This window comes from Triticum aestivum, chromosome 5B (assembly GCF_018294505.1).
Source record: "Triticum aestivum cultivar Chinese Spring chromosome 5B, IWGSC CS RefSeq v2.1, whole genome shotgun sequence".
In the NCBI taxonomy this organism is placed as follows: Eukaryota; Viridiplantae; Streptophyta; class Magnoliopsida; order Poales; family Poaceae; genus Triticum; species Triticum aestivum.
Genome location: NC_057807.1, coordinates 595,106,681 through 595,127,598, shown reverse-complemented (window position 1 = coordinate 595,127,598; position 20,918 = coordinate 595,106,681). Strand labels below are relative to the sequence as shown.

Here is a 20,918-nt window from a genome sequence, read left to right as displayed (position 1 = left end):
GCCTACTGGAGCTACGCGCGCGCTAAAGTTTATAGCGGTCGCTGGAGTCAGCGCTCCCCGCCGCGCCAAAACAGGCGATCGACGCGCTGCAAACGTATTTTTAGCGCACCGCGCGTTGGGCGGCTGTTGGAGATGCTCTAACAGTGGCAGGAGAAATCACCTCGATCGGGCTGGGAAGGAGCAGCGTCAGGGAAGGAACAACACTCGATAGGGCGCGCGGCCATGTTGCGGCGGGGACGGAGCAGCGGCGGCCAACTCCCGCACCGGGCGCGAGGAAGCGGCCGGGGACGCGAGCAGGGCGACGAGGAGGAGGCTCCTGTCAGCCGTGGAGGAGCAGGTAGGCGGCAGCCCAGGTCGCCTCTATGCGGGCGACAGCAGGTAGGCCTTCGTCTCCGGCTGGGCCCTACTGCCCGCTGCCGGCGGTGGCTGAGGCGCGTGGGCGACTAAGGGAGGAAGAAGAGGGGGGTTGATTAGCACGAGATTTAAAAAGTGAAGGTTTTTTTTTCAAAAGTGCAAATGCACTATCTCCTCGAAAAGAATTTCGGGACGGAGAGAGTACAATATATAGTACTCCCTCCGTCCGAAAATACTGTCGGAGAAATTGATAAAAAATAGATGTATCTAGAACTAAAATACATCTAGATACATCCATTTTTCCGATGAGTATTTTCGGATGGGGGGAGTACTGTTTTTGTTTCAAAGAGGCAGTAAGGATGTGCAGGCATCATTATTTCAGATGAACTCATGACGACAAGTTGCTTGTTTTTCAGGCACGGAGATTATTCAGTTAAGGTTGTGGCCAGAAACAATCATAAATTCAGAAGGCAATGCCCAAGACTGAAGTGCTCTAGGGCCAGGGACGAAACAGAGCATGCATGCGGATGCAGCTAGCTGAAACAGAGGAGCTGCTGCTTCGTGCTCTGTTTTTGTGGGGCAACCAGTGCATGCCCTTTTTTTTGCGCTTCTTTTCCACAGCCATCTTATTACATGGTCTAGAAACATAATTTTGCCATTTAAAATATACTCCATCCGTTCCCAAATAATTGTCTTTCTAGTCATCTCAAATGGACTACAACATACGGATGTATATAGACATGTTTTAGAGTGTAGATTCACTCATTTTGCTCCGTATGTAGTCACTTGTTGAAATCTCTCGAAAGACAATTATTTAGGAACGGAGGGAGTAGACTATAATGGCTGATTTGTTGAGAAAGCCAAGCAACAACAAATCGAAGCCGGCTTCTCGTTCTCTTATCGACGCGCGATACGAGCGCCCACAAAACAGACAGCCATCTTCGCCTGGTGCCCACCTCGAAGATACCACTGTGTTGGCCAAGCCTCTGATGACTGCTTCCAGCTGGGTATATATACTCCTCACAGCTCCTGTTGCTGTCATAGTAACACACTGATGGTCTCAGCAATTATATTTCTTGTATAATCCTTCACTGTAATTAAATTAAACTGTGTCGCGTATACCAGAAATGAGAAGCGCAGGCGGTTGTTGGTAATTCTTGGAAATACCCTTCTTTTTCAAATACACTCCTCCTGGCTTGAAGAAGCATCAGAAGATGAGCTTGGAGCGCTTTCCATATCGCACAGATTTGGATGTGAGCTGGATCTCCCTCCAGAATTGTATTATACTCCCTCCATTCGAAAATATTTGTCATCAAAATGGATAAAATCTCCCTTTTATCCATTTTGATGACAAGTATTTTCGGACGGAGGGAGTACTATATCACAGGTTCATCACATATTTCCTAGACTTTTCTCCTGAATCTATAATATTCACTTCTGTGGTATTATTTCAGGGCAGCAAGCAGCAGAAGTGGTTTAAAGTTGCATATTGCATAATTCTGGAAGACATATATCCATCTCTCACCCGCCAGAAAAGAAGTGCCACATGATCTAGAAAATAGTGACAGTAAACCACAGCGAGGACACATGCAACGGGCGCCTCTTGTGCCTGCATAGCTTTTAATCATCTCTAACATTTTCGTTACAGCATGTCAATCATACAACGGGGGCAAACCACAACACACCAAATTCCTAGCTATAAACATATTTATTTATTTAATCACTACGCCTTCTTCTACGTTACGGCTGTCGCGGTATTATTACAGCAACTCCTGGTGCCGATTCCACTGAATTAGATGACCAGTGAGTAGACAGACAACTGAACCGACAAGCAGCAAAGCCCTTAATTATAAGCACAGGTTCCATCTGAAACTGGGGGACAGGGGAGGTCAGGCTATAGAAATATCATGGATCAACGTAACACAAATCACTGAAGCATTAAGTTTCATCAACGATAAAAACAGTGTACATATATGAGCGTCTTCTCAGGACATGTCAGCGCCATGCAGAAGACACGACCAACACTCTGCTCTTCCAACCTAGGTAAAGGACTCCGTCCCTTTCCTCAAGCCTGTACCAACTGTGGTAGTCATCCAGCAGTGTTTTGATGGTGCTGTTCACCATTGAACTCAGCGGGTACGGCCTAAATCCAGCCATTGCAAACCTTGCCTTCCATGTTCCAAACACCTCATGCCTCTCAACCCTTTCAGCACCCTCACACGCGATTAAACTGATGATATCCCTTCCAAGACAGTGCTGCTCTGTGTTAACCCGTATCTTGTCATCCCTTGGGAGAGCAAAGTCTATTGACTCAAACACTGCCGTATAGTAGTCGAAGGTCTCCAAGTATCTTGAGAAGAATGGAGCTGTGTTTGTATTCGACTCCTGCTCAACAAGAGTCACCACCCTGGGGGATAGGCTCTTGATCATTCTTATAATTCTGTCCCGATGATTTTCCGTGCTCACGCTTTCATCAGGAGTATGATGCAGCTGATAGGCAAAATTCACCACAATGACCTCCCCAGGTCTTATATCAAGATGCTTAAGATAAACCTCATGGCTAGCAGCATGAACAGCATTGAACTCAAAGGGCACACCACACGACGCAGAGACATTATGTAATCTTGTTCCAACCATGTCCAGTCCACTACCTTGGGCATAAGCAGAATTTGAGTCATCTATACCAGTGATTCTTAGGCATGGTGGACCCCCGGGCCTCACTGCAAGAGCCTGAATCATAGTTGTCCACTGGCTCCCCTGTGCGATTTGGAAATCAATGATGTGAACCAAGTTCTCGCCTTTAACAGCCTCTGCTATGGCGCCATTGGCTGACATGTAACCAAACTTGTAGGATGGGCACATCTCATAAAGGAAATGCATGTAAGACATGAGCTCGGAGCTTGTAGGTTCTTTGTACTTCAAGGATTTATACAGCTTACTTCCAGAGGAAGAAAATCTGGCAACAAGGCCTTCCAACATATATGCTCCTAGGCGTTGCATTGGATCTCCAGAGACAGACACCAGCTGACCTAGCTCAGATATCAATAGTTCTGTTGCATACATATCATTCGCAGCAACGGCCTTACCGCATGCTATGATCACCTGCTTCAAGTCTCCTGTATTAATTCCCAGAAGCTGTCTCCAGTTACCTTGTTTCAAAGGTATGTCCAATTCAGGCCCAGGAATTACATTTTCTAGAGTGCCAAGAGAATCAGTTGTCGAGAAGTATTTAGTCTGTTCGTCAGTTAGACTTGCACCTGTGATCATCTCATCCGCTGGAACCTAGAATCCAGGAAACGTTAGGTGGTTCATGGAAAAATGCAGGATGGAATTGTTGATTGTGCCATAGCAGTAAGTAACTTTACTTACTGGTAGAAAATTGTGGAACGGAGTTGGCTGTGCTGAAAGTGATCCCTGATCATTTAAGATATTTCCCTGGGGCAGATAATAAGGAATTCCATTCTGCGCCATAGAAGGATCGTGCTGACCATTTCCTACAGCAAGTTGATCCCCAAAACTATCAGAAACAACAACAACAATAATAATGACAACAACAACAACAACAATATTAGTAATAATAATAGTAATCTTGCAATGAAACAGAAATTACAGTATGGACGGATGTGTGATGCAATACTAGGCAGGTGTTTAATATTGACCTTGATGCACAGTCTGTTCATACATGGGCTGCGAAAACGGCAGTGTTCCTTGGTTTGAAGGACCGGCGTCATTGTTTGACAGGACTGTGGCCCGTGAGAACCCATTCAATGGATGTCGATCACCAAATACTGAAATAAGTTGAATTTAGAGAAACATGCAGTGCAACAAAGATCAGTAATGGGACAAAATATTAAAAATCACCGTGTTGTGCGGCCATGTCATTAGGATATTGCCATGTAGTTCTAGCTTGTACAGAAGGACCTGCATCATTGTTCAGAGACACTGCACGGACAGGGCAGCCATTCATCATCAAATAATCAGGAATAAGAACCCCTAATTTTTCCCGCTCCTCAAATTTCTTGAATGCGGGCAATTTCCAGCTCTTCACTTTAAGCTGTAACAGAATATTTCTTTTATGTCATCACCATCATAATGTAAAGAACATGCTTGCTTGTATTTGGACTGCAGCAAAGCATCTAATGATCATAATAAAGCTTCTACATCATCGAAAAGGAATATTTTAGTGTGATAGCAATGTATTGGTGCCAGCAAAATGCTTCTATTTTCCCTGCTATTTTTATGATGAATTTGTCTTTTTACGGGTTTTCTTTAGGTGCACTAGGGTTGTAGCTAGCTCCCCCTTTTGTTGAATTCTACTGTGCCTGAAGGGGTGTAACAACACGTTTTTTATCATACACTTATAGGAAATAATAAACTCCACATTAGTAGTTCACCTTTTTTGGAAGGGAAATTGTAATGGGGGCCCAGACGGTATAAATAGGATACAAACCAAAATTCATGTCCTCAGGGACTTGAACCCCGGTGGTGGAATTTTACTCCACTCCCCTGACCAAGCTAGGCTCACTTCTCTAGCATCATTTTACGTTGTGTTTGTTCAGCAATGCAGTTATAGGTTAGCCCATAGCTGTTCGTTGTGACGCTGAAGTATTCAAAGTTCCACAAGTAAATTTTGCTATTTACCATTTTACCGTGACAACCTTTGCAAGGTAATTGCCAGCACACTATTACTTTAGAGTATATCAATAGCCTAATTATGATGGACATGGAACAGTGTCAAATGCATACCTGCTGAAACTGATCAAGGTCACTAGCAGGAACATAATCTCCATTGGTCAGCACACCGACAAGATCATAAAAAAAAGTGAATAAGAGTTCACAATTTTCCTCTGCAACTCCATAAGAATAGATCTCAACCCCAGGATCACACGTGGTGGCATGTGTTACCGTGGTACTCCAGTCCTCCTCCTTCATGCCAGTAAGTCATTTGCAGAAATTAAGAGTTTTCTCAGAAAATAATGAAGTGCTAGCAGATATTATAGTCCAGATGAACATTTAGCATTATGCAGTCCAAACAAGTCCTAGGAGGCACTGGGCATATTAATTATATGAGTAATTTCCGGTTTTTACCCCCTATTTTGACATTTTTGACACTAATTACCCCATTTAGCGATATTTCATCCGTTTTACCCCATTTAGCAAAAGTTCTGCCACAATTTAACTTGTTTAAAATTTTGTGAGCGTTCTGACCGACAGGTCCCAACTGTTAGGTCCAGTTGGTATGCCACTTCGACGGTTTTTTCCTACCTATTTTTCTCCGTGCTGAACCGGTCCTCGCAGCTTCTCCCGACCAGGACTGGCCCGATGGTGGTCGCTCGTGTCACGTCCAACGCACAACGCCCGAGTCGGCCACACGTCAAGCTCGCCTCCAGTCGGTTCTCTCTTGCGAGGCTCGCACCCAATGGATTGCATCGTCCAGGTTTCCAACTGCACGCACCCATCAGGCTTGCTCGAACCTAGGGTTAGGGATTGTCAGGTAGTGGTGACGATGACGGCGGGTGCTGAGGAGCCGACCGTGCGATTTCATACCTCCTTGAGTAGGATTGTATGGCTGGGACATCAAGGCAAGAAACGACCTCGTGGAATCCGACGGCTCCATGAAGCTTGCCCACGTCGGCGTAGTCCTCTTAATTTTATATACTTCAAAAGCAAATCATGTACGTGACCCCATCAGGCAATGCTCAGTTCTTCTTCCTCCTTTGGCGACATAGCAAGGACCCCATCAGGCTGCTCAGTTGTTGGGGGGTCTATGGCGACGGTTGATCCAACAAATCAGTGAGGTTGGTGAACAAACAAGCCCCCTCAGTCGTACCCCATTCACATGATTTTGACCATCTCTATCATAGCAATTTGTGTATTCTGAAATTTTCCTGACTCATGCATTGGCTGCTGAGGTGTTTCATTCGGATAGAATTAAGATGCTTATTAGAAGATCACGTGTATACAGGGCACTCTTCTGCAACTAAGGTGCATTGATTTAAAGTTTTTTTGTCAACTTTTTGAATATTGACGAAATTCTTTTACTTCTTCAGTTTGCTGAACCTTTTCAGAATTGCTCTGAAATCAATTCCTTCGGGGTGATCTCCTCCAGTGGTTGTAAGGCACAGAGATGGAGGATGATTTTTATGGTTTGTGACAGCTCCTGGAAGCCATGGAGGACAAGATGATGTTAATCAGTTTTGATAGTAGTTTGAAGCATAAATACAATCTGTTTGACAAATGAGAGATAATTTGACAACATTATCCATGAATGAGGAGATGAATTGATATCATGACCCAGGGAACAAATAGGCAAAAATAGTTGTCATAACACGATTTTTTTGCATTGTATACCCATGATCTGTTGCAAATAATAGGAGTATGATTTGTTTTTTAAATAATAGGAGAATACCATCAACTCCAAAAAGACTCCCGCTAAATATTAAACGGGGTAAATTGTGGCAACACTTTTGCTAAATGGGGTAAAACAGATGAAATCCCACTAAATTGGATAATTAGTGTCAAAAATGTCAAAATAGGGGGTAAAAACCGGAATTTGAAAGTCTATAACTGTACATTTACCTTTTGGAGACCAGATTTATCTCTGTGATAATGACCCATAAAGCGCTTCACTGTAGTAATATTTTTATCAGCTAGGTCATTGCAACGCTTCCCCTTTAGAGAAACGCTCTCCAAACGATGTACCGCTTCTTCTTTAGATGGAGGATAACTCTTTCCATTTACTGAAAGTAAACAAATGTTGGATGTCTTATGCCAATATATGGAATCTGTTCATTACGGATACCATTGTGTCTGATGATAATAGTATTCAGCAAAGGATTGATGTACACGGTAAGCTGCAAATCGATTTACCATGCATATTACTGATCTACGACCTAATATACAAACATTAGAAAATTAAGACGGTCCCATTCTTTCGGTATTCCACAGGAAATGGACAACTCAAAATAAAATATGTATTGAGCAAAGAAAAGTGCAATCCCAAATAGTCACAGTACTTCATACAATTTTGTGACAGAACTAGCCATTCCCTTCCAAAAGCAGAACATTTAGTGCCAAGACTTCATATTTCCAGATAAATAATGCCACTGCATGTATAAGGCCATAAAACTTTATGAAAGATATGATGTTTGCTTTAACTCCTTTTTTACTTCAATAATCTTGGCAGCCACTTAGAGGAGGAGCATGTTTCTCAGCTGACAATGGCAAACAATAAATGTTTCATTGAAGAGCCAATTGCACCAGTGTATTAAAATTTCCTATGCAGTATAATTAAAAATATTAATGCCCTGAATAGATAAAGGATATACTCATATACTAACATGCGCTTCGGCAGTCTTTGACGACAAAAGGATCAGTGATTGCTTCTTGAACTCTGACTGCAAGATCCTGTCTTTCAACTGTAGTGGTGCCTCCAGATTCAGGAAAACCTTCCATTATCTGCCTAAATTTTAAAAATAAGATGAGTAAGACAGTTCCAAAAGGAAACTAAAAACATGTACGACGAGAAAAATAAAATGCCAGATACCTAGGAGGCTCATAAATTCCATTAGGAAGCGAAGCTGCTTGTCGTTCGCCAAGTTCTGCAATGGCTTAAATTTTGAGAAAAATGTAACAAACAAGATCAGTGGTAGAACATAGTATTAAAATTCACCTTGTTGTGCAGTCATGTCTGTAGGATATTGCCATGCCGTTCTAGCTTGTATGGAAGGGCCTGCATCATTGTTCAGAGGCACTTCACTGACAGAGCGGCCATTATTCATGAAATAATTAGGGGTGAGCCCCCCTGAGTTCTCCTGCACCTCAAATTTCTTATACGCACAGGTACACTCAGTTTCTGTCTCATTCAGTCTATCAACAATATTCTGTACAGTGGGCCTTTTGTGTCGATCCTCCTGCACACAACTTAAACCTATTTCAATACATATCTTTACTTGCTTGGAATATGCCTTCATCAGACTCGATGTTTCATGTGGCCTATTTGTCCAATTTTCCTGTACCTACCGATTTAGAGTACAAAAAATGATAATATCTTAGAATAATCAAAGTATTATTATGAATTACATGCACATTATCTTGGTAAAGGCAACGCGTTCTCTTACAACATTAATGAACTCGTGGGAAGACATTTCAGCGCTTTTGTAGTAGCCCGCCCGTCCTGCCATTATCTTTATGATTACAACACCCAGGCTGAATATGTCAAATTTACTTGAGATTAAATAGTTGCGTATGTATTCCGGTGGTAAGTACCCTCTGCATCACACATGGTATATAAATGTTACTGTTACTACACATCTAATCCAAAATACATTTACCTTCTCCAATTTCAGTTAATATGAAGAATGCTTACTGTGTTCCTAAAGTACTTTTTGTAGCTCGCGTTCGTTCATCTCCAAACAGCCTTGATATCCCAAAATCTGCAATTCTGGGAACCATGTTCTCATCCAGCAATATGTTGGCTGGCTTTAAATCCAAATGATAAATAGGTGGCTCTAATTTAGTGTGGAGGTATTTCAAACCCTGGCAAATCCCCTTAATTATTCCGTAGCCAGTGTGCCAATCATATTTATCACATTCATCTGCAGCACCAAATAAGGAGAATTCTCGAGAGGTAAATTCTAAGGATGATACCTTAACATGCTATGGTCTCGAAAAAAAGAAACCTTAATATGGTAAGTAAAATAAGGAGAACAACATCTTTACCAGAAATATATTTTTCAAGGCTTCCATTAGACATATACTCCAAGCAGAGCGCTCTATGTATCTTTTCCGCAAGAACCAATTTTCCTTCATACATTGCTGGTACTTCCTGAATATGGTGGCAATAGCCAACTAACCGCACAATATTTCGGTGCTGCAGCCTTGCAAGGTTCTTAAACTCATTCTGAAATTGCTCCTCGTCAACTCCTGGCATATCATAGATCTTCTTCACAGCAATCTTTTGCCCGTCTGGATGCACACCCTGCACAACATTTCACATGGTTTAATTTTCTGTTTGTAAAGTAGAAAATGCTATGCTTGAATGTGGCAACACAAATCATTTACTGCTCCATGAATATACGTGAGTTCATCATTAACAAGACCGGTAGAGAAATATATATAGTACTCCCTCTGTAAAGAAATATAAGAGCGTTTAGATCACTAAAGTTGACGGGGCTGGTGGTCGACAAGTTTACTCCCGGGGTCCATTGTTGCTGGGGGTTGCCCGACTTGGAGATGACAGAGACGATACAAACCGAGTGGAAATCCTTCTGAAGGAAACCGGGTTCATAAGTGGTCATTGGGATATACATTGACCAAATCACCAAAAACCTCTTGTTCAAAATACGGTAGTTGTATGATAGTTTGGTATTGTTGATGTCAGGAAGCCATGTAAACAATCTATTATCTTACCAAGTAAACCTCTCCAAAGGAACCACTACCAAGTTTCCGCTCCTCGGAGAAACCATCTGTGATTTGTAGTAATAAATCGAGGGGCACAGCTGTTGACTCTGAACCTGCATCGTCCATGCTGTTGCAGAAAGAAAGAAATGTTATTATTTGACTCCTGAGCAGTTGGACGACTCACCTTCTCCTTATTGACCTCTAACAATAGGCAAATCGAGTCTTCACAGAAATATGTATAGGTGAATGGAACTTGCACAAATAAGATCCAGTTTATACAGCAACGATCTACTCCCTCCGTTCCTAAATATTTGTCTTTCTAGAGATTTCAACAAGTGACTACATACGGAGCAAAATGAGTGAATCTACACTCTAAAATATGTCTATATATATCCGGATGTGGTAGTCCATTTGAAATCTCTAAAAAGACAAATATTTAGGAACGGAGGGAGTATAAGGCATTTTAGAGATTCCAATACGGACTATATACGGAGCAAAATGAGTGAATCTACACTTTAAAATATGTCTACATATATCTGTATGTATTCTATTTGAAATATCTAAAAAGACTTATATTTAAGAATGGAGGAAGTATATGATAATTTACACATAAAGCAAAATGTTGTCAACTGCAGACCCGACAGTAACACAGAGGTGTGATGATAGCAAAAATGCATTGACTTCCAAAATCATCCGATGGATCTGAGGGAGAGCTAGCTATGGGGAAAACACTAACCTGAGTAGGGCCTGGAGAGTGGGGATCTTGGTAGCTTTTTCCTCTTTAGCAAAAGCTGCTTGGAGGCCGACGAGTGGTGGGGGCGGGGGCGTTGGGGAGGGAGGAGGAGCTCAGTTGAGGCGGCGGTGCCTGCTGCTGGCCGGCAGAAGATTGGAGTCCACGAAGGCGTCCAGGCCTGGTGCTTGCTGGCGGGGGCGGCGGTGACCGGAGAGACCGGTGACGCCGCGCCCTGAACCGTAGCCGAGTATCACATCCACATCCAGGAAGGGATCGACCAGAATATAGCGGATGAACTCAGTAGAAAACTGGGGAATTGCTCAAGATTTGCTTTTTGGCAAAAGAGTTGTCAAGATGGCAGTCATTGTACTATAAACTAATATAGTATTGTTTCTGTAGAACGCGCAAAAGCTGTTTCGTGCTATTTCATTTGGTCGTGCTAGTCCACCACCATGTGATCGTTTGATTGGCGCCTCATTAGTAGCCGTATTTACTGAGTATGCCATCGTTCAGTGGAATTAAGGAGTGAGGATCGGTACGACTAGGGGCCTGTTCGGTAGCCCTCTGGCTTCTCAACTCCACAACTTCACGTCCGGAACCGTCCCGAACGGTCCAACTCCTGGCTTTACGATCGAGAAGCTGGCAAATCTAGTAGTGCAAATTTGGAGGAGTTGAGGAGTTGGAAAACCCGAGCTCTCCAAAAACCGGGAAACGGGAGTTGAGGGGAATTACGCTAGGACTGCCATCGCCAAGTCACGAACCGGTACGAAGGAAGATGCGAGCATCCGAGCGAAGAGGACCGGCCCAATCGATCCCTCATCCTCCTCCCATTCCCCTCGTCCTACTCCCCTGCAGAAAACCTAGCCGCCGCAAGGAGCAGCTCCAGCTCCTTCTCCGCAAGTCGTCGTCCGGCGCCACCCCACCAAGATCACGTTGTCGGATCCGGTCGATTGCGACTTGCCGGCCACCGCCCTCCCCAGCGCCCGGCCACCGCCCTCGCTCTAGCGACCAGGAGCAGCCTAGGATCCCTGGTCCGCCCCTCGTACACCTCCTCCCTGCATGCTCCTCCATCAGCCACAAGCTGCGCCTCACGTCCCAGAGGCGACGCGGTGGATCAAGGGACGGGCGTCTTGGTCAACGCCGGCGACCACAGATGCAGGATGAGCAGGGGCCTGATTGCAATCTTATTCTGTTTTCTGGGGTGGTTTATGCTAATATAAGGGACCAGAGCGAGAAGCTTCCTAGCCGAACAGATCGCCAACTCCTGGCGATTTGGAGAGAAGCTGGCGCTGGTTACAGGCGAGGAGTTGAGGAGTTTCCGGCGCCAGAGGGCTACCGAACACGCCCTAGCTTTTCCCTTTTAGACCATCTCTGGCACAACCGTATAAGTGGTCAAACCCTTTAAAAAATTGCGTTTTACAGTTTTGATTGAAAAAAGTGTCCAAACCAGAAACCATAAAAGTGGTTCAACCTGTAAAAAATTTAAGGGCCAGCCACTGAAAATGCACGCCCGAAACCCTTATATTTGAAGGTTGGAAGGCCGAACTCAGGGGCCCCGTATACCGATCAAACCTCGTCGGAGGCGTGTTTGCTCCGGTTTGAATTGGACGAGCTCGACATCGCCGTGGCCTCCCATGACCTAAGCCTGACCGCTGGAATCCTTCCGGCGCGGCAGGCAAAGGGGCACAGTTCGGCCTGTGCGGCTGGCAACAGAACAAGGCGCGGACGGCGGGGGCGACGGGGCGTGGCCGGCGAGACTGGGCACGGCCGGCATGCTAATGGGGTGCGACCGACGTGGCCGGCACAGACGTTGGGGAAGGGGCGGCAGCGGCTGGATTGGAGGAGGGAGCTCTTTATTCAAGTTTTATAGTATCTGTTCGGCCGTAGCTAAAATAAACCCTTAAAATGCATTTTTCTCGACCCGTATCCGTATCCCAGTTTTACAGTTTGTGATTTTAAAGGGTCTGCTAGAAATGCTCTTAGCAAAGGAAAACGCTTGAGTTCGGCGTGCCAGCTGAAGCGCTATGCGGACGCACGCTGATCGTGGGATCTTCCTTGATCCAACAAAAAGCTGGAGCCAGCCATGCGAAGCTACCACCAGAAGAAAAATGCTTCGACTGACGAACTAAAAAAACTGGATCCGGCGAAATCAAATGCTACTATCGGCAAACCAAGAAGCTGGAACCAGATGTGAAAGCTACCACCGATAGAACAAAATGTTTCGACCGGCGAACTCAAAAGCTGGAACCAACAAAATCACTTGCTACCACCAGCAAGCAAAAAAAAGCTGGAACCGGCGATGCCAAAGCTACCACTGGTAGAAGAAATGTTTGGACCGGTGAACTAAAATGCTGAAACTGGTGAAATCAAATGTTACTACAGGGAAATCAAAAAGGCTGGGGCGGGCTTGAATTAGTGAGGCAGTGGTGCGCGGTGGTGCCCACGCCGGCGTGGACGTTGCGACCGGCGAGGCGACATGCTGGGACCAACTGTCTTTTTTTGTTGTTGCAATAGGCAGGGAGTGGCTACCATTGGCGAACTGTAGTGCCCGAGATGGCTGGGTATTAGTAGAAGCTGGGACTGGCGGCGAGCCGTGGAGGGCAGCACAGCGAGGCGTCGGGTGCGAGCGCCCGACGGCTGTTGCCCTTGCGGCGTCGGGTGCGAGCGCCCGGCGGCTATTGCCCTTACAGCCTCGCCGGAGCCGCGCACGGGTCCGACGAGCGTGGTAATGGAGGCAGGGGAATTTTTCCCATGCGTACGGACGAGCTGTGGGCTGTCAGTTGGTTGAAGAAGATAAGGATCAGACGGCTGTCGCTAATCAAATCCAAGGGCTGCTAGGCGGCCGGCCGAATGTTGGGCCGGCGCGCCGGCGCCTATCACTGCCCTTTAGCAAAAGCTGCTTGAAGGCCGGCCAGCGGGGGCGCGTTGGGAACGAAGGAGTAGCTCAGTACTCGACGGAGAAATTCATTACAAACATTCTCATTTTTTTAGAATTTTTTGAAATATTTAAAAATGCTTTTTTACATTGCAGCACTGAGAGTACCCCAAGGCTGGAAGCACTAGATACTTTCCCCCAACCCGGGACCAGGCCGAGCCAGCCACACAGACGCGCTAAAGCCCAGTAGCTATTCCATCCGTGGTTACGGAAAAAAAAGCTATTCCATCCGTTCACCATTAAACTAACAACCTTCTAAACACATCAACGGATGAGATCTTTTCAAACCCCTTCATCCTAATAAAAGGAGATGATGATCTTTTCCAAAAGTATGTCACCCGCGTCGATACACGGTCTGTGTGCATACTACTCGTACATACGCAAACACCCCTCCATGTAAAAAAGTGAGCGGGACGTGGTTCAAATCCACGACATCTTTGTTAAGTGCACGTTGCAGTAGCCAACCAGACAACTCACCTGATGCGAATACTTACATCTTTCTTCATCTTTTTTCTTTCTTCTTTCTTCTGTTCGTGTCCCACTAAACGAGGTCGCATGTTTACATTTCTTCTTCTTCTTTTATGGTTTTGTTTGGCTGAGGAGGTCGAGGGTTATTTTTTTGGTTTTTTCTGCTTTTTTTAGCTGGTTTTACTTCTTATTTTTTCTTATTCTCTTTCTCTTTATTTCTTCATTTTCCTTTTCTTTTATTAATCTTCACAATTTTTTTTAAAAAAATTTAAGAACTTCTTAAAATTTGTATTTTTTTTCAAACTAGTCAACTTCAAAAAAAAAGATAGTAGCGACCAGTTTACCTTAGTGAACCGGTCTTTTTCACACTATTTGTCTTTTTGTTCCTTTTTCATTTTTCTGTTTTTCCTTTTTTTTATTCTTTTCCCTTTCTCCCAAACAAATCAAACTTTAAAATTTTATTCAAAATTTCAACAAATGTATGCATCTTGAAAATCTTTTACAGAAATTTCACATAAATGTTTGTATCTTTAAAAATCCCTCAGAATGTCAAAACATGGACATTTTTAAAAAGAGCATAGAAAACTTTGAACACGATTTAAAAATAAAGACTAAAATTTTTAAATTAAAAAAATCAGAAGGATGAAAAAATTCAAGCCATTTTTTTGAATTTCCCCAAATGTCTTTTGTATTTGCGTAGATTTTTTTAAATATGAAAATTTTTTAAATTATGAATTTTTTTGAAAGCACGCCTATTATTTGAAACTCCCCGAACATTTTTAGAATTTGTGAACAAATTTTGAAAAAAGCAAACATTTTTTTGAATTCGTGAACAACTTTGAAAACAGGAATATTTTTTGAATCGATGAATTTTTCCAAATCCGCGAGAGCTTTGGTTGGGCTTCCGTAACAAGCGCCTGAAGGGAGTGATGCCATTGCCTAGTTGGTGCCGGAAATCATTCAAACCTGGCATGGATGCCTATCATGGGCATGCCCACCTGCTTGCAGAAGTTGGGGTCATTTAAGAATGTCAAAAAATAGACCATATTCAACGGAGGGTGTCTAGGTAGGCCAGAAGGCTCCGTCTAAGAGCACGTTGCTTCTCGACATCCTTGAAATGCCCTCAATTTTTCCATGGCCTTTATGACCAATGCAAGGCATCATGCCAAGTTGTTTGAGTTTTCAACAAGTTTTGCCTTTTCTGCAGTTTCTTGGCGAAAAAAGCCCAATAAATGGGCGGACGTGCCGCAACGTACAAACGGTGTCGGAAGTTGTTCAACCTAGCATTGATGCCTCATAGGTCTGTGCCAAGCTGCTGCAAGAAGTTGGAGTCATTTATCCATAGTCCAAAAAATCACCAGTTCTGAGGAGTGTGCCATAGAAGGCTAGACGGGTGCAACCCTGAGGATGTAGTTTTTTCTAATTTGAATTCTTGTGTTATTTCCAATTTCCTTCATTATCAACCAACATGAACATTTCTTATGCCCAAAACATTTCTTGAAATTTGCAATAATTTTTGAATTTCAAATTGTGTATGAAAATTTAAAAAACTTGAACACTTCTTTTAAATTTGTTAAAAAATATCCAACAATTGATGAAATTTTTTAGCACAAATTGCAAAACACGTACTTTTTTAAATCTATCAAAAAAATTAAAGGAAAACTTTCTTATATTGGTGAACAAAAAAAATTAAAAACAAGAACATTTCTTGGAACCTAGATTATTTTTTAAAAAATTTATAAAATATTTGAAAGTAACAACAATTTTTGGTATTCCAAATAATATTTCAATTTTTTTACAGATTTGAAGTAGAATAACAAAGTTCAGAAAAAATACTAATGAATTAATGAAAAAAGAGAAGCAAAACAAAAAATAGAAAGGAAAAAAATGCTTAGCCCTTAGCTCAACTAGGCGACGATATCGTCCCATATGGTGTCAAACTCGTGAATGTTTTTGTCACAAAATGTGATTTTTTTTCTTTTTTTTCGATTTTTATAATTTCAAGAAAAAAATTTAAAAAAAATTCACGAATGTGGAAAAAATTAATAAATTTGATAAAAAAAAAGCTCACGAATTTAATAATGTTTGCAAAATTGAAAAGAATTAATGCATTTGAAAAAAGTTTACGAATTTAGGAAAATGTTCATGGTCTTTAAAAGAATGATCATGAATTTAAGAAAATGGAAAAGAAAAGAGAAAAAGAAAAAAGTCCAAAGAAAACAAAAAAAGGAAAGAAAACCAAAGAGGGAAGGCGCAAAACGAGAAGAAAAAAGTAACTATGCAGACTAGTGGGCTTTCCCAGTTGGTTACAGTGGGTTGTAATAAACCCATAGGTCGGGAGTTCGAACTCACTCTGCGTCCGGAAAAGCTTGTCACTCATGTTCCGGCGGTTTTTGAGTGCTAAACAAGAAAAAGAAAAACGTAAAGTATGGCACATACATTCCGGTGGGTGACACACATGTGCGAAAGTGAGTACGATTTGTCAAAGGTCCATATTACCCTTTATACATTTATTAGTGAGGGGGATTGTACCGAAGCGGGGCTCTCACCATTATAAGATGTTTTAACTTATTTCTTGAATCGGATGTATATAGACACATTTTAATGTTTGTTCACTCATTTCAGTCTGTATGTAGTCCATATTAGAATATCCAAAACATCTTATAAATATTGAACAGAGGGAGTAGGTTCGAGGGAAGACATCCAAATATCAACGCCGCCATGCTTTCCACGTGCCGGCAAGCTTTCCGAGCGAGAGAGAGGGGCAAGCCATGGAAGACCACACCGTTCCTATGCATGTTTCCGAAGGTGCCCAACTCTTCTCTTGTGTGTATTTTGCCATGTTCAAATTGTTAAGAACGATCCATGATGCACACAAGATGCTATGAGCAAAAATGTGAACATACATAGGAAACTCTACTTAGAAAAAAGATTGATTAACAGGATTACACCAAGTTCAGCAATTTACGAATATTTGCCCCTCAGTATTCTGTAGTACAGGCCAAATATTTTTCTTTTTCTGGACGATTTTAAAAAAAATACGACCCAAATGTCTACTGTAATCAGTAGCAACTTACCATATATATATGGAGCAATATGAAAAACATATGTGTTGTTAATTAGTACAAAATTATTGATATGTACAGCCGAATATTTAGTTAAAATGACTATACTATGGTAGAGGACAACATGTTGCAGTTGCTTCTTGTTTAATCAGAGGTCGCCACCATCATGTTCATAACCATGAAATTGGTTGTTGGAATTCAGCGGTTCTGCTGAAAGAAAATACGCACCGTCATCGCATGGAACAAAAGGAAGATCTTAGATTCACACCTAATTTTAACTTTTAAGGAGCCAGCATTTCAATAATTTTGGTGGCCATTAGTTATGCATATAAGGTCTAGCTATCCTGTAGGTATAAAACACTAGTTTGCTATAATCTTATCTTAGTTTTAAAGTCTGAAGATTTCTGACTGAAAAGGACTACTGTAGCAGTTTAACTGTCAGCAGAGGTTATCGCAACAGAAATAACTTAAAAGTCACATACCGATGTTAGCTTGTACAAAGTCCTGGTCTGTCAGACGTGCTTGCACTTCTAGCAATTCCTGGAGCAGCAAAAACAGATCATCATAACATAGGGAAAACAGAAACTTCCCATAACATAGTTCGTGATGATATTTGTTCTGTTCTTAAGAATAATTCCCATAACATATTAAAAGGACACATACTTCAATTGTAACCGACTGAAAATGTCAGTCTGCACATGGTTAAGTGAAGAAGTTCCCAGACTTACTCCATCTGAGAAAGTCCCAGCAGCATCTTCAGCACCCAACAATGCATAATGGAGAAGTGATTTGAGTATTGATGATATAGAACACTGCATACAAATTAGAAAAACTGGATGTCGCAAGGTCACAAGGCACACCCGCTACATGATAAGAAGTACCAGGAGCATCAATTGTCGAGAAGCTTAAGTACCCATTCTGTTTGGTAGTTAGACTTGCGCCTGTGATCAAGTCATCATCCTCTGGAACCTACCATCCAGGAAACATTTCAGCTTGTCAGTGAAAATTTGTGGCATGGAATTATCGTGCCATAGGTGACCTTACTCAGGCAAAAGAATGTGGGATAGAACAGTTGGCTGTGCTGAAAATGATCCCTGATCATTTAAGATATTTCCCTCGGGCAGATTGTAAGGAGTTCCATTCTGTGGCATAGCAGGAACGTGCTGACCAAGTCCTACAGCAAGTGGATTGCCAAACTATCAGGACCACTAATAGTAATGATTTTCTTGAGATGAAGAAGCAATAATAGTATGGTGGATGTGTGATACAAAACTATGCAGGTGTTTACTATTGACCTTGATGCACAATCTGTTCTTCGTAATTGTGATGTGAGAACAGTATTGTCTCTTGCGTAGAAGGACCAGCGTCAATGTTTGGGAAGACTTCAGACTGTGACAACCCATTCTGCTGCAGAAACGGATGTCGCTCGCTGAATTCTGCAACAACTTGAATTTTGAGAAACATGTGACAACCAAGATCTGTGATAGAGTAAAAGTGTAACATGAAAATTCACCGTATTGTGCAGTAATGTCATTAGAACAATTCCATGTCGTTCCAGGTAGTACTGAAGGACCTGCATCATTGTTCAGAGGCACTTCAGGGAAAGGGCGGCCATTGCTCATGAAATAATCATGGATAAGACCCCCTGAGCTCTCCCTCTCATCAAAATCCTTGTATGCAGACTTTTTCCACGTGTTCAGTTTAAGCTATAACAGAATGTTCCATTTATATGTCATCGCCATCACAATGTACAAGCACATGCTAGGTTTGTCATTTTGGACATAGCAAAGCAACTACTGCTCAGACCATCGGAAAAAATAATTAAGTGAAATAGTAAACTACCAGTGCTAAAAAATGTATATATTTTATCTGGTATTTTTATGATGATTGTCTTCTTTTACAGATTTGCATTAGGTGCACTAGGGTGGTCGTTAGCTCTTCCCTTTCTTGAATTCCGCTGTGCTTCAAGGGGTTTACATAATGTGGCACAGGAACATTGCAAGGCGGGAATCCAGTTGTTATGTACACTCTAGGTTTCTACATCTTGCAAACAAGGGATGTTAACTGAACAGTGACACATTTTTAGTCATGAGTGTGTATGCTTGTATGCAAAATAAACAAACGGTAGAAGCAGAGGCTCGATTTAGCGATGAAGTCGTTTTGAGTCCATGCATTGGTCTAAACTATAAGGAAAACATCATCATTATAAAAAAATTTGGAAGGAAAACTGTTAGGGGAGTCCTGAAAAGTACAAGTAGAAACCCAATTCATGACCACGAGGACTTGATTTATAAGCAAGGTGGTGCGACTGTACTCCACGCCCCCCCCCCCCCCCCAGCGGTGGCGGAGCTGTTGGAATTCACCCTCGGGATCAATCACATCAAACTAGACGATGAACACGCGCACAAAAAAATTTACAGCCAAGGGCTCATATAGTGCCCTTTCGTTTCTTTATTTCTTTCTCTTTTTTCCACGGTACAATAATCCCACGCCACCCTAGCGGTACTTACATACACGCACGCAGCAGCACCAATACTAGTCGGACTGACATGTTTCAACCTAACACGAACTCAGACTAAGCTAATTTCCACTACTATTAAACAATCAAACAAGAACTTTTTTTTCCGTGCACCCCGCTAAGTGTACACCGGTTAATTAGCACCATTTGATTATCTAAATCAATGAAATCTAACAGATTAAATTGATCTGATGAGTTATCAGGGTGTAATTAGCAATTATAATAGACTGACCACCACTTCGGGGGTGTTTGGTTCCAGGGACTTTTTTGTGTTGGGACTAGAAAAAGTCCCTAGCAAACCAAATAGGGTGGGACTTTTTTGGGACTTTTTTAGGACTTTTTCACCTCCTTAAGAGTTTTTTTTAAAAAGTCCCAGGGACTAGAAAAAGTCCTAGGACTAAAGAACCAAACACCACCGAAAACTCCCCCTCCGTCAGTTTCTCTCTTAACCAGAAAAATCTCTCTTCTCTCTCCTAATAAATAGATAAAGAAATCAACAATCAATCCCTAATTAATATAGAGATGGCATTATGGCTAATGCTTGCAACCCGGCGTATGTGATCCATGCAAACCGGCTACTCCCGCATCAAATCTGCTGCAAGATCTCCCAATGGTGTGCGCCTCCTCCCCATCCTCACCTGATTCGTCTTCGCCATCAAAGATCTTCGAGGGGGAAGCCGTTGACTCCAAACTCCTTCGGTGGTAGTTGTGGGGTCGGCCGGAGAGGCCACAGCAGTTGGGAGCAGCGGCGCATTGGCTGCAGGGCAACGACGGACGAGCAGCGGCGCGAAGCAGGTGCTGGTGGCGATTCTGGTCGGAAGGAGGCAGCAGGGTGAGGTGGTGCGGCTGGCCGCGGCAGAGCTCGTCCGCGAGTGTGGCGTGCAGAGGCTGTTGCTTGTAGCCGGCGGTGGTTGACGTGGTGCAGCGCGGACAGCGTGGTTGAACCGATGGCAGCGCACATGGCCATGGGGGTATGGTGAGCGGGTTGGGGCGCAGTGGGAGAAGAGCGCCAGGGTCCAGGCCGTCTTCCTTCGCAGAGATGAATTCACCAACATGCGCTTGAGGCGAGGTCTCAGAATTTTCTCTTCTCTTAAATTGTTCATTTGGGGAATCCTTAATTGCATCGCCCGACTCTGCTTAGACTGATTCGTTTTCTGCATGCCCCTCCGCAAGTGTATCCTGACCATGTTGTCCGACCCCACCTACACGTCGGAGGTCTTGGAGAAGATTGGCCTCCTGCAGCGGCTGGTAATAATGTTCTCACCTCATGGTTGAGGTTTCTGGTTATTTGTCAAAATTATACCTTTTTGAGTTTTGAATCATGTGCTATTTAATCAGTCGGCTCAGCAGTATATTTTGTTTTCTGCCTGAATGAAGGATACCGTTCCAGTCATAGAACCAAGTCCCAAGCTCTCACCTCTGACCTCTCTGTTGACGATGCAC

The 20,918-nt window shown here is 42.9% G+C and overlaps 1 protein-coding gene across 3 annotated transcripts; it reads right to left on the bottom strand.

The window, feature by feature from the left end:
* Positions 1-1,916: 1,916 nt before the first annotated feature.
* Positions 1,917-10,881, bottom strand: LOC123113499 (scarecrow-like protein 21). Of its 3 annotated transcripts, none has more exons than XM_044534739.1 (14): positions 10,493-10,881; positions 9,766-9,883; positions 9,076-9,334; positions 8,723-8,951; positions 8,475-8,625; positions 8,027-8,372; positions 7,901-7,955; positions 7,695-7,816; positions 6,934-7,094; positions 5,101-5,280; positions 4,216-4,408; positions 4,014-4,142; positions 3,724-3,848; positions 1,917-3,636 (listed from the first exon to the last, which is right to left on the bottom strand). In XM_044534739.1, the coding sequence occupies exons 2-14, from the start codon at positions 9,880-9,882 to the stop codon at positions 2,350-2,352; spliced, it is 3,354 nt and encodes a 1,117-aa protein (XP_044390674.1). In that variant the 5' UTR covers position 9,883; positions 10,493-10,881; the 3' UTR covers positions 1,917-2,349. The 3 variants fall into 3 exon arrangements, with proteins under 3 accessions (XP_044390674.1, XP_044390675.1, XP_044390676.1); XM_044534740.1 differs by having other exon boundaries at positions 8,027-8,267; positions 10,493-10,866; XM_044534741.1 differs by lacking the exons at positions 7,695-7,816; positions 7,901-7,955; positions 8,027-8,372; ... (3 more) ...; positions 9,766-9,883; positions 10,493-10,881 and adding an exon at positions 7,378-7,534.
* Positions 10,882-20,918: the final 10,037 nt, after the last annotated feature.